The following is a 12813-nucleotide window of genomic DNA, read 5'->3' as shown; positions in this document are numbered from 1 at the left end:
CCTGGGTGACAAAGTAAGACCGTCTTTTTTTTTTTTTTTTTTTTTAAAGGCTAGACATGGTGATTTGTGCCTGTTATCCTAGCTCTTTGGGAGGCAAAGGTGGAAGGATCACTTCAGCCCAGGAGTTCGAGACCAGCCTGGGCAGTGTAGTGAGACCCCATGTTCTTATCTGTGTCCTTAGAATCCTACAAATACAAATGAGATTGTCTCTGGCAGGTTGTTGCTAGAAGTTTTGCTGAAGGCTTGGCCAGAGTAGTAAGGGACCCTGGCTGCTGAAAGCAAAAGTGGTTCTTTAGCCTCTGTTGACAGCTGTATCAGGCCCTTTATTCTTCTGTTTTCTTCTGGCAGGAGCCATGTTAAAGGCTCACCCACCCCTTCTCCCCATGATCCTTCTTAAAACAAAATATCCACTTAAAGGGGGATTGTCATGGAAGAAGTGCAATTGTCAGAATAATCTTTTGGTTCAGTAGAAAGTTGGGAGGCTTCTAGGCTCTTTTCTGGCCTTACAAACTTTGAGCCTTAAGCATTTTACTTCTCTGAAGCTCAATTTGCTCTTGATCAGAAGAGCAGAGTAACTGTGGTTCTCTGACGGCCGTGAGAGTTCCATGAGAATGTGACTACAAGTGTGCTTGGTAAACTGGAGAGCTGTGTCCCAGGACACATGATTTTCTTATGTCCTGCTGGGCTGCCAGCCTCACCACTCACATCTGAGTAGTAAGGTGCTATCATCTTCTAAGTGGTGTGGTTTCTTTCTCTCCATAGTGCTAAAATTAAAAATATAATTTCCACGGAGGATGCCAAGGCCCGTCTGCTGGCAGAGCAGCAGAATAAGAAGAAAGACAGCGAGACCTCCTTCGTGCCTACCAACATGGCTGTGAATTACGTGCAGCACAACAGATGTAAGCCCCTCAGGGAGAGCGGTCTTGCCCCCTTTCCCTTATTTGGGCTGAGGTCCCTAGGAACCTCATGTTCCGTCTAACATGCCCCCTGGTCTCTTTGGGTCCAGTTTATCATGAAGAGCTCAATGCACCCATACGGAGAAACAAAGAAGAGCCCAAGGCCCGGCCCTTGAGAGTAGGCGACACGGAGAAGCCAGAGCCTGAACGTGAGTGCAACAAAGGCCTCAGGGCTGCCTGGAGTGCTCAACTCTGTGGTGGCCCATGGAGGCAGGGTGCAGCGGGAGACTGTGTGGAGGTTGGCACTGAAGCTGGGGCATCTGGGTTCCAGTCCATGCTCTGGACCATGACTATGTGCCTTCCCCTTTCTAAGCCTCAGTTTCCTCATGGGAATCCTAATAGAACCTACCTGTTAGGATTGCTCTGAGAATTCAGTATCAAGCATACTATCTCATATTCTCAGCACAGTAGAGACTCAAGAAGTCAGAAAATTTCAGTAAGGACAAATAAAAGCTACTCATGGCCAGGCGCGGTGGCTCAAGCCTGTAATCCCAGCACTTTGGGAGGCCGAGACGGGCGGATCACGAGGTCAGGAGATCGAGACCATCCTGGCTAACACGGTGAAACCCCGTCTCTACTAAAAAATACAAAAAACTAGCCGGGCAAGGTGGCGGCGCCTGTAGTCCCAGCTACCCGGGAAGCTGAGGCAGGAGAATGGCGTGAACCCGGGAGGCGGAGCTTGCAGTGAGCTGAGATCCGGCCACAGCACTCCAACCTGGGTGACAGTGACAGAGTGAGACGACTCTGTCTCAAAAAAAAAAAAAAAAGCTACTCATAAGGTTAGCTGCATAAGGTTAGCTGAGTGCAGTGCCTCACACTTGTAGTCTCAGCTGCTGGGGAAGCTGGGGCAGGAGGATCACTTGAGACTGAGAGTTCAAGGCTGCAGTGAGCTATGATTGGATGACTATACTCTAGCCTGTGTGACAGAATGAGACCACATCTTTTTTTTTTTTAAGAAAAGAAAAAGGTATTGGCCAGGCTCAGTGGCCCACGCTTATAATCCCAGCACTTTGGGAGCTAAGACAGGCAGATCACCTAAGGTCAGGAGTTCGAGACTAGCCTGGCCAACATGGTGAAACCCCATCTCTACTAAAAATATGAAAATTAGCCAGGCATCATGGCAGGTGCCTGTAATCCCAGCTACTCAGGAGGCTGAGGCAAGAGAATCGCTTGAACCCGGGAGTTGGAGGTTGCAGTGAGCTTAGATCATGCCATTACACTCTAGCCTGGGCAACAGGGTGAAACTCCATCTCAAAATAAGAAAACAAAAAAAAAAGACAAATAAGTATCTACGGAGGCCCTACTGTGTTCACTGGATTAGGCGCTGGGGCTCCTGTGGGGAAGGAAACAGGCAATTGTCTTTGCCTACATGGAGTAAAGTCTAGCAGTGGGTTCCAGCATGGCAAACCACCTTTCCCATTATTTTCCTTCTCAGGGTCCCCTCCTAACCGCAAGCGTCCTGCTAACGAGAAGGCAACTGATGACTATCATTATGAGAAGTTCAAGAAAATGAATAGGCGGTACTGAGCTGTGCAGAGTGGGATGTAAATAGCGCCTTCCTCTCCCTATATCCCTCCCATGAAACATGGCTTCCTGGCCGGGCATGGTGGCTCAGGCCTGTAATCCCAGCACTTTGGGAGGCCAAGGTGGGCAGATCACCTGAGGTCAGGAGTTTGAGACCAGCCTGACAAACATGGAGAAACCCTGTCTCTACTAAAAATACAAAAAAGTTAGCCGGGCGTGGTGGCACATGCCTGTAGTCCCGGCTACTCGGGAAGCTGAGGCAGGAGAATCACTTGAACCCGAGAGGCAGAGGTTGCGGTGAGCCGAGATTGCACCATTGCACTCTAGCCTGAGCAACAAGAGCGAAACTGTCTCAAAAAGAAAAGAAAAATGGCTTCCTGGACAGAGCATGCTCATTTGCTAGTGAACAGTTCCAGAAACAGGCCTTATTAGTCCTTCTGTTTACCTGCTGGATTTTTCAGGCACTAAATTTATAACTTTTTGAAACGAAACAATGTGTAATTTTCCATTTGGGGGCAAACTCTATTCTTGTGAGCATTATTAAATCTTGTTTGTAAATATATTGTCTTTCTCTTAGTATTTGCTCTGGGTCAGGAAGAAACTGTTCACGGTGTGATAATACCCTTTAGATTGTGCTTTCCTTATTATAGATGTATCATGTCTTCTGCTTTCACATATCTGGGATGGGGTCAGAAATGCATCCTCCATTGATTAGAGTGGGTCCAACTGACAGAAAAATCTAGGATGAGATCAGAAGGATACTGGTGTTTTCTGACTTTTACAAAATTACTTGTTTGTTTTCATTAAAAAAGAAAAAGCATAAACTATGTTTCTTATTACTATTAGAATTTAATTATTAAATTTCAAAATGAATCCAACCATATTGTTTGTATTATGTTTCCTTACACCAACATCAGGTAATGTTTTCAAAGCCCATGGTTTGGGTAGCTTAAATGTAAAATTGAATTACTGAGATGGATTTTCTCATTTATTTCAAATGTCATAGACATGCTGCAACCTGCTAACTGTCAAGTACCTTCTTACCTGTGCCCTCATTTTTCCTGAGGCATCCACATGGGTCTGGAAGAGGAAAGAGCAGATTGGCTGACTTATGGGCGGATTTAGAGCAGATATGGTGGTTATGGTGGTTTGGCCCAGGAGTCACATCTGAGCCCAGCTCACAGCTTACTAATGTGTCCTTGGACAGATCCTTTTCACTCTTAGCCTCAGTTTTCTCACCTGTAAAGTGGAGATTTTTTTTCCTCCTCCACTTGAATGTGGTCAGTGAAGGCAGGAACCATGTGTGCCTAATTTTTAAATTTGAAACCCCAGGGCATAGCCCACAATCTGACACATAGCCAGTCCTCAAAACTATGAATGATCCCTATAGTGTCTGGCTTGTAACAAATGCACAAAAGTATTATTTTAAATCCAATATGAAAAAGTTGAACCTTAAAAAATATTTTCAGGATATTTCAACTAGCATTTAACAGGTCCCAACGATGTACAGGGGTAACCCAAGATGAATACTAAAGGCCTACCACATCTGGCACACAACAATGCAACACGTGTTTATGGGATGAACAGGCAAATAAGTGGATGATCAGCAGTTCTCACTTGTCAGAGTTCCCTTTGCTGGAAAATGAGTAATCTTACCCAGCTTAAAAGTGGCCGCCAGATGGAGGGAGCCAGGTCTCTCACTGTTGGGGTGGAAATTCACAGATAAGCAAGGGGAAGAGGGTCCAATGATCCGTGTAATGGATTAGAGTTGGAGATGTCAGCATGAGCTCATGTTTAGCTTAATATAAGTACAGATGTTTACCTAGAAATATTTATAGATGTGTGTTTAATAGTATATATACACATTTTTTTGTTCTGTCAGCTGAGACTGCCTGAAAGAAATGACATCTCAGTAAGAAGCACACCTAGCACCCAGACCTTGGTTTCTCTTTTTTTTTTTTTTTTTTTCTTTTTTTGAGACAGAGTCTCACTCTGTCACCCAGGCTGGAGTGCAGTGGCATGATCTCGGCTTACTGCAGCCTCCACCTCCTGAGTTCAAAGAATTCTCCTGGTTCAGCCTGCTGTGTAACCGGGACTACAGGCACATGCCACCATGCCCAGCTAATTATTTTGTATTTTCAGTAGAGATGGGGTTTCACCATATTGGTCAGGCTGGTCCCAAACTCCTGACCTCAGGTAATCCACCTGCCTCAGCCTCCCACAGTGCTGGATTACAGGCACGAGCCACCATGCCCAGCCAGTTTCTAATGCCATTCTACAATGAAAGGAATCAGCGTTCCTCATAGAAATAGGATTCTAGGACTGGGGCAGGAAATATACAAGATGACCCTGGAGCATCCTGTAGTGGCAGAAAGGAAAGAAGCACTCAAACCCAAATAAACTGGTATACACTGGGTATAGGTCAAAGGAGCACAAAGAACCACCTAAATTCCCCGTGGCCAAAATGAGAACAATTTGAGAAAAAAAAAAAATTAGTACTGTATTATAACACAAAGGATAAAATAACAATGGTCCATACTGATATAAATGATTGACTATATGGGGGAGAAGAAACAAATCTCCCATGCAGAATTCCAGATAACCTCTGCAGATACTCTGCCCCCAAGGAGGTGGAGCAAAATCCCCAACTCCTTAATGTGTGGGCTGTGCATGGGGACCTCCTTCCAAAGATTACAGTAGAGAAAAGAGGGGTGGGGAGAATAATAAGTGTACAGTGTGGAGACTTAACAAACACTACCTCAGTCAAGTGATCAAGTCAGCACCAACAGTGATAGGTAATGTTGACAGTAAGTACCCTTCCTTGGTAGGATGTGATGAGCATAGCACTTTACCTCTGTGATCTTCCTTACCCCATAGCGCTAGTCTAATCCTGAGAAAAACATCAAATTCCAGTAGAGGGCCAGCCTACCAAAGATTGTGCCAGTACTCCTCAAAACTATCAAGGTCATCAAAAATAAAAGGCTGAGGCCAGGCATGGTGGCCCACACCTGTAATCCCAGCACTTTGGGAGGCTGAGGTGGGTGAATCACAACGTCAGGAGATCGAGACCATCCTGGCCAACATGGTGAAACCCCATCTTTACCAAAAATACAAAAATTAGCCAGGCATGGTGGTGCATGCCTGTAATCCCAGCTGCTCGGGAGGCTGAGACAGGAGAATCACTCAAACCCGGGGAGGCGGAGGTTGCAGTGAGCTGAGATCACACCACTGCACTCCAGCTAAAATAAAAATAAAAACAAAAGGTTGAGATACTGTCACTAACAGGAGTCTAAGACATAACAAATTAATGTATCCTGAATGGAAACCTGGAGCAGAAAAAGGAATTAAGTAAAAGGAAGGAAATCCGAATAAACTGTACACTTTAGTTAATATAACAACAGTGCTTCGTTAATTTTAACAAATGTAATACAGTAATAATGTAAGAATTTAGTAACGGGTAATTGCAGGGAGCTGTGGCACATGGGAACTCTGTAATATCTTATCAATTTTTTCTGTAAATCTGTTCTAAAAATTAACGTCCATTATTATTTTTTTGGGGGGCGGGACACAGTCTTGCTCTGTCACCCAGTCTGGACTGTAGTGGTTGGATCTCAGCTCACTGCAACCTGTGCCTCCTGGGTTCAAGCGATTCTCATGCGTCAGCCTCCCCGTAGCTAGGTGCCTACCACCACACCTGGCTAATTTTATATTTTTAGTAGAAGACGTGGTTTCACCATGTTGGTGAGGCTGGTCTTGAACTCCTGACCTCAGGCGATCCACCCGCCTCAGCCTCCCAAAGGGCTGGGATTACAGGCGTGAGCCACCACGCCCGGCAAAAATAACGTCCATTACTTTAAAATAAACAAACAAAAACACGTGGCGGGGGCGGTGCAGAACCCACCTTCCGGAAGCAAAACGGCTCTGTACCGACCAAAGATGGCGGACGCCGGCGTCGGGAGGAGGGCTGCCCTGAAGAAAGATGGCCTCCGCGCGAGGAGGAACCGGAAGCGCGGGTCTGGCGGCAGTACTGGTTCGCGGTCGGCGCGAGAACGCGCAGGGTGGCGCGGGTCTGGGCATGAAGCTGGGCCGGGCCGCGTTGGGCCTGCTGCTGCTGGCGCCGTCCGTGGTGCAGGCGGTGGAGCCCATCAGCCTGGGACTGGCCCTGGCCGGCGTCCTCACCGGCTACATCTACCCGCGTCTCTACTGCCTCTTCGCCGAGTGCTGCGGGCAGAAACGGACCCTTAGCCGGGAGGGTAGGCAGGAGCGGGGGCAGGGGCGGGGGCTCGGGCGGGGGCTGGAGGCTGGAGGCTGGGGCTGGGGCTGGGAGATGGCACTAGGGCTGGGCAAGGACCAGGGGATGGAGGATGGAGGATGGAGGCCGGGGGATGGCACTAGGGCCCGGCTAGGACTAGGGCTGGAGCGGGGCTTGGGGGCTGGGCCGGGCTGGGGCTGGTGAATCGCACTAGGGCCGGGATAGGACTAGGGCTGGAGCGGGGCTTGGGGGCTGGGGATCGGGGCGGGGGCTGGGGCTGGGGGATGGCACTAGGGCCAGGCCGGGATAGGGGTCAAATCCCAGGAGGGCCGGGCCTGGGCAGAGCTGAGTCCGCGGGGGCCGAACCCCGGAAGCCGAGCGGCCCGCCGGCAGGATGAGACCTGGCCCCTCGGCCACCACAGACGGGCCAGACTTCAGTTGGAGACCCGAGGAGCCGGGCTGCAGGTTGGCCTACTTTGTGCTAAGCTGGGGGTGGACCGGTGGTAACCTCCCTCCGAAGTGGGCTCTGCTTCCATTATAGCCTAGCGGGAGACGGGAAGGATGGTGAGGACTCCTTCGGAGCCGACCAGGAGGGACCAAACTGCTTCCTTTCCCCGCTCTGCCTTGGGGTGGGAGGAGCAGCACAGGGGTTAGCGGTGCAAACTGGTGGCAGTGGCAGTGGCACCGGCACCAAGGGCCTTTTCGGGAAGGAACCGGGCCAGGGCTTTAGAATAGGCAGGACCAGCAAAGGGAGGGCTCCCTGGACCACGGTCCCTTCTGGGCCAGGAGCTTCCAGACCGCAGCACTTGAGGTTTCACAAGGTGCTTGAAGAGCTACACGGCTTTGCTGGCTTTCTCGTGGGCTGTAAATGTGGCTGCTTTTTGTCATTGTTTCTTCCCCACTCCTGATTGGCTTTGTCTCCCCCAGCATTGCAGAAGGATCTGGACAACAAGCTCTTTGGACAGCATCTTGCAAAGAAAATCATCTTAAATGCTGTGTTTGGTTTCATAAACAATCCAAAGCCCAAGAAACCCCTCACCCTCTCCCTGCACGGGTGGACAGGCACCGGCAAAAATTTCGTCAGCAAGATCATCGCAGAGAATATTTACGAGGGTGGTCTGAACAGTGACTATGTCCACCTGTTTGTGGCCACATTGCACTTTCCACATGCTTCAAACATCACCTTGTACAAGGCAAGGATGGAAGTTTGGAATCCCTGGATGTCGTCGGGTTTGGGGTCTCTTTGTTGTGGGACGAGATTTGGGAATTCTGTGTTGAAATGAGTGAGCCCTGAAAACGGTTCATGTCTCAGTTCCCCTTGGAAAGGTGTAGAAGTTAGAGTTGGAGATGCGTGGAGCAGTTAACACCATCAAAGCTTTGTGGTGGGTTCTGAAAATCGGTCCAGTGAGTTTGTAGGGTCATGGGATTTTAGAGGTGGACATGATCTAATCCATCTTGGAGATCAACACATCTCACTCATTTTTTTTTTTTTTTTTTTTTTTCCTGTATTTTGAGACGAAGTTACACTCTTGCTACTCAGGCTGGAGTGCAATGGCATGATCTCAGCTCACTGCAACCTCTGCCTCCCAGTTCAAGCAATTCTCCTACCTCAGCCTCCCAGGTAGCTGGGATAACAGGCTCCTGCCACCATGCCCAGCTAATTTTTGTATTTTTAGTAGAGATGGGGTTTTGCCAACTTGGCCAGGCTGGTCTCGAACTCCTGACCTCAGGTGATCTGCCCGCCTCAGCCTCCCAAAGTGCTGGGATTACAGGCGTGAGCCACCATCCCCAGTCACATCTCACTCATTTTGTGAAAGAGGAAACATATGTAGAGAGTCCTAAGTTTGTTGAACCTACTGTTGCAAACTGCCCTTCTTTTTTCTTGAGTCAGGGTCTCACTCGGTTGTCCAGGCTGGAGTGCAGTGACGCCATCTTGGCTTACTGCAACCTCCGCCTTCTGGGTTCAAGCGATTCTCCTGCCTCAGCCTCCTGAGTAGCTGTGACTACAGGCGTGCACCACCACACCTGGCTAATCCTTGTATTTCTAGTAGAGATGGAGTTTCCCCACGTTGGCCAGGCTGGTCTTGAACTCCTGACCTCAAGTGATCTGCCCACCTCAGCCTCCCAAAGTGCTACGATTACAAGTGTGAGCCACCTCGCCCAGTGGCAAACAGCTTTTATGGTTGAACTCACTGATTAGCAGCGTGGGCTTTGGCAGCAGACGCATCTGGATTTGAGTCCTAACAGTCTCCCAGCTCCATAGTCTTAGGAAAGTTGCCCGACCTGAGACTCAGGTTCTGACTTACAAAGTGTTGCTTGTAACAATCCAGGGAACTTTGTCTGTCAAGTGTGTAACATGTGCCTAGTGCATGTTACAAATAAATGTTAACTGTTGCCTTTTAGATCCTTGTAACAGACCTGCAAGGTGGGCAAAAGTTATTATTTGTTTATTTTTTGAGACTGAGTTTCACTCTTGTAGCCCAGGCTGGAGACTGAGTTTCACTCTTGTAGCCCAGGCTGGAGTTCAATGGCACAATCTTGATCTGGGCTCACTGCAAACTCTGCCTCCCGGGTTCAAGTGATTCTCCTGCCTCAGCCTCCCAAGTAGCTGGGATTACAGTCGCCTGCCACCACACCCAGCTAATTTTTGTATTTTTAGTAGAGACAGGGTTTCACCTTGTTGGCCAGGCTGGTCTCAAACTCCTGACCTCAAGGTGATCCACCTGCCTCTGCCTCCCAAAGTGCTGAGATTACAGGTGTGAGCCACCATGCCTGGCCTTGATCAGTTATTTATCCCTGACCGTATCCATGGAAAAATGTGAACACATTTTTCCCTTCTGTTTGGGTGAGCAAGTGGGTCACCCACTGTCCAGCAGTTCTGTACTGAAATGCGAATGTTCCATGGATGTGGTGGCTCACACCTGTAATTCTAGCATTATGGGAAGCCAAAACCGGCCGATCCCTTGAGCTCAAGAGTTCCAGACCAGCCTGGGCAACATGGTGAAACCCCATCTCTACTAAAAAAAAATACAAAAAAAATTAGTCAGGTGTGGTGGCACACACCTGTAGTCCCAGCTCCAGGGGCCTGAGGCAGCAGGATGGCTTGAACCTGGGAGGTCGAGGCTGCAGTGAGCAGAGAGCCACTGCACTCAGAGTGAGACCCTGTCCCAAACAAGCAAGAACCATTCTAGACGAATCAGGATGAGTTCGTCATCTTAGAATTGAGGCTTCACTAACAATAACTGTGACTTTGGGCAAGTTACTTCACTTGTCTGTGCCTCAGTTTTCTCATTTGTAAAAGAAGGAGCACAGTGGTAACTACCATGATGGGTTTTGGGAGGTCAGAGTAAAATGTTTTATGAACAGACCAGGCGCGGTGGCTCACACCTGAAATCCCAGCACTTTGGGAGGCCAAAGCGAGTGGATCACTTGAGGTCAAGAGTTCAAGACCAGCCTGGCCAAGATGGTGAAACCCCACCTGTACTAAAAATACAAAAATTAGCTGGGCGTGGTGGCAGGTGCCTGTAGTCTCAGCTACTCAGGAGGCTGAGGCAAGGGAATCGCTTGAACCTGGGAGGCAGAGGTTGCAGTGAGCTGAGATTACGTCATTGCACTCCAGCCTGGGTGACAGAGTGAGACTCTGTCTCAAAAAAAAAAAAAAGTTGTATGAACAGTGCTTAGAATATTGTTGTGTCCATAGTGCATGCTCAGTACATGTTCCCTGTTACTGCATATAAGTTAGTAGGTCACCAGAGTAGGAAATCTTGGCTGCTGGAGCCCAACAAGTCTGAGTGAATCCTTGTTTATTTTATTTTATTGTTTATTATTATTATTTGAGACAGAGTCTCGCTCTGTTGTCAAGTCTGGAGTGCTGGAGTATAGTGGGGCAATCTTAGCTCACTGCAACCTCCGCCTCCCAGGTTCCAGCGATTCTCAAGCCTCAGCCTCCCAAGTACCTGGGATTACAGTTGCCCACCACTACGCCTGGCTAATTTTTTTTTTTTTAATAGAGTCTTGCTCTGTTGCCAGGCTGGAGTGCAGTGGCGTGATCCCAGCTCACTACAACCTCCGCCTCCCGGGTTCACACAATTCTCCTACCTCAGCCTCCTGAGTAGCGGGGACTATAGGCACTGCCACCATGCCCAGCTAAATTTTGTATTTTTTTTAGTAGAAACAGGGTTTCACCATGTTGGCCAGGCTGGTCTTGAACTCCTGACCTCAGGTGATCCGCCCACCTCAGCCTCCCAAAGTGCTGGGACTACAGGCATGAGCCACCATGCCTGGCCCTAATTTTTGTATTTTAATAGAGATGGGGTTTCACCATGTTGGCCAGGGTGGTCTCAAACCCCTGACCTCAACTGATCCCGTCTGCCTCAGCCTCCCAAAGTGCTTGGATTATAGGTATGAGCCACCGTGCCCAGCCCCACCCCCTTTTCAAATAAAAATCAGTATCCTCATGACATCCCACATTGCCCCTTTGATGACAAAAGAGCAGCAGCTCTGACAGCATCCGTGTGGCATCTCGCAGCGCGGGAACCGTAATCAGAGTATCGGGCTTTGGAGTGAGACAGGACTGGGTTCAGGTCCCAGCTCTGCCCCATATAGCTTACTCCACTCTCTTGGGCAAGTGGAGTAAGCTCGCTCTGTGCCTCAGTTCCCTCATCTGTAAAATGGGTATGATAGTGCTCATTCCATGGGCTTGTTAGGAACAAAGAAGATCTTGTGCGTGTGAAGTTCTTCGTGCTGAGTGCACAGTGGTCTGTAAGTGAAGCTGCGGTTCTTAGTGGTAGAAGGAGCTGATTGATGGCCCTGGCTGAGAACTTTGTGCTGGCTTTTTCCCCTTGTAATTCAGGATCAGTTACAGTTGTGGATTCGAGGCAACGTGAGTGCCTGTGCAAGGTCCATCTTCATATTTGATGAAATGGATAAGATGCATGCAGGCCTCATAGATGCCATCAAGCCTTTCCTCGACTATTATGACCTGGTGGATGGGGTCTCCTACCAGAAAGCCATCTTCATATTTCTCAGGTAAGGTCAGGGCTAGGACATGATGGATGGGCCCCGAGCCCACGTCTCCGAGCTCTAGGAGAAAACTCCATCCTTACCCACTGGAATTGTTTTGCAGCAATGCTGGAGCAGAAAGGATCACAGATGTGGCTTTGGATTTCTGGAGGAGTGGAAAACAGAGGGAAGACATCAAGCTCAAAGACATAGAACATGCCTTGTCTGTGTCGGTTTTCAATAACAAGAACAGTGAGTAGGGCCATCCCACCGCCAGTCCCATCTGGTTCCTAATCCTGCACCCAAAGTGTGAAAGCGTCAGAGGGTCACTGTCAGCATCACCTGGGAGCCGGGTAGAAAGAAATGCAGATTCTCAGTCCCTTTCCGAGTCATGAGGGGAATCTTTACTGACACACTCCAGGTAACTTTTATGAACACTAATGTTTGACAAGTGCCGTTTTATTTTTATTTTTGAGATAGTCTCACTCTGTCACCCAGGCTGGAGTGCAGTGGCATAATCTCGCCTCACTGCCACCTCCGCCTCCCAGGTTCAAGCGATTCTTGTGCCTCAGCCTCCTGAATAGCAGGGATTACAGGCGCACACCACCACCCTAGCTAATATTTGTATTTTTAGTAGAGACGGGGTTTCACCATGTTGGCCAGGCTGGTCTCGAACTCTTGACCTCAGGTGATCCATCCACCTCAGCCTCCCAAAGTGCTGGGATTACAGGCGTGAGCCACTGCGCCCAGCTTATTTTTTGAGACAGGGTCTCACTCTGTCACCCAGGCTGGAGTCCAGTGGTGTGATCTCAGCTCACTGGAGTCTTGACTTCCTAGGCTCAAGTGATCCTCCAGCCTCAGCCTCTCACGTAGGTAGAACCACAGGCTTGTGCTACTGTGCCTGGCTAATTTTTTTTTTTTTTTTTTTTTTGTAGAGACGGAGTCTTCTTATGTTGCCCAGGCTGGTCTTGACTTCCTGGACTTAAGTGATCCTCCCGCCTCAGCCTCCCAAAATGCTGGAATTATAGGTATGAGCTACATACCTGGCCTGCTGGGTTTTTTTTTTTTTTTTTTTTTTTG

At 48.8% G+C, this 12813-nt stretch overlaps 2 protein-coding genes across 2 annotated transcripts in view; both read left to right on the top strand.

Annotated features, from left to right (window-relative positions):
- Positions 1 to 737: 737 nt before the first annotated feature.
- On the top strand, positions 738 to 3358 carry LOC111545804 (telomere length and silencing protein 1 homolog; the record flags this gene model as incomplete). Its single annotated transcript, XM_026451777.1, has 3 exons — positions 738 to 899; positions 1007 to 1105; positions 2392 to 3358. Coding segments are annotated over 3 exons (353 nt in total), but the record flags the coding sequence as incomplete, so codon positions are not given.
- A 3039-nt stretch (positions 3359 to 6397) lies between these two features.
- The window catches only part of TOR1A (torsin family 1 member A), an 11206-nt gene continuing 4790 nt past the window's right edge, over positions 6398 to 12813 (top strand). The window contains exons 1-4 of the mRNA XM_026451776.1: positions 6398 to 6733; positions 7660 to 7925; positions 11585 to 11760; positions 11858 to 11985. Of these exons, the coding sequence (XP_026307561.1) occupies positions 6460 to 6733; positions 7660 to 7925; positions 11585 to 11760; positions 11858 to 11985 (844 nt within the window). The 5' untranslated portion in view covers positions 6398 to 6459. The remainder of the gene's footprint in view (positions 6734 to 7659; positions 7926 to 11584; positions 11761 to 11857; positions 11986 to 12813) is intronic.

The sequence above is a fragment of the Piliocolobus tephrosceles genome, unplaced genomic scaffold (genome assembly GCF_002776525.5).
Source record: "Piliocolobus tephrosceles isolate RC106 unplaced genomic scaffold, ASM277652v3 unscaffolded_30373, whole genome shotgun sequence".
NCBI lineage: Eukaryota > Metazoa > Chordata > Mammalia > Primates > Cercopithecidae > Piliocolobus > Piliocolobus tephrosceles.
Note: the sequence above shows the minus strand (reverse complement) of the source record. Positions and strands in the feature narration are given on the sequence as shown.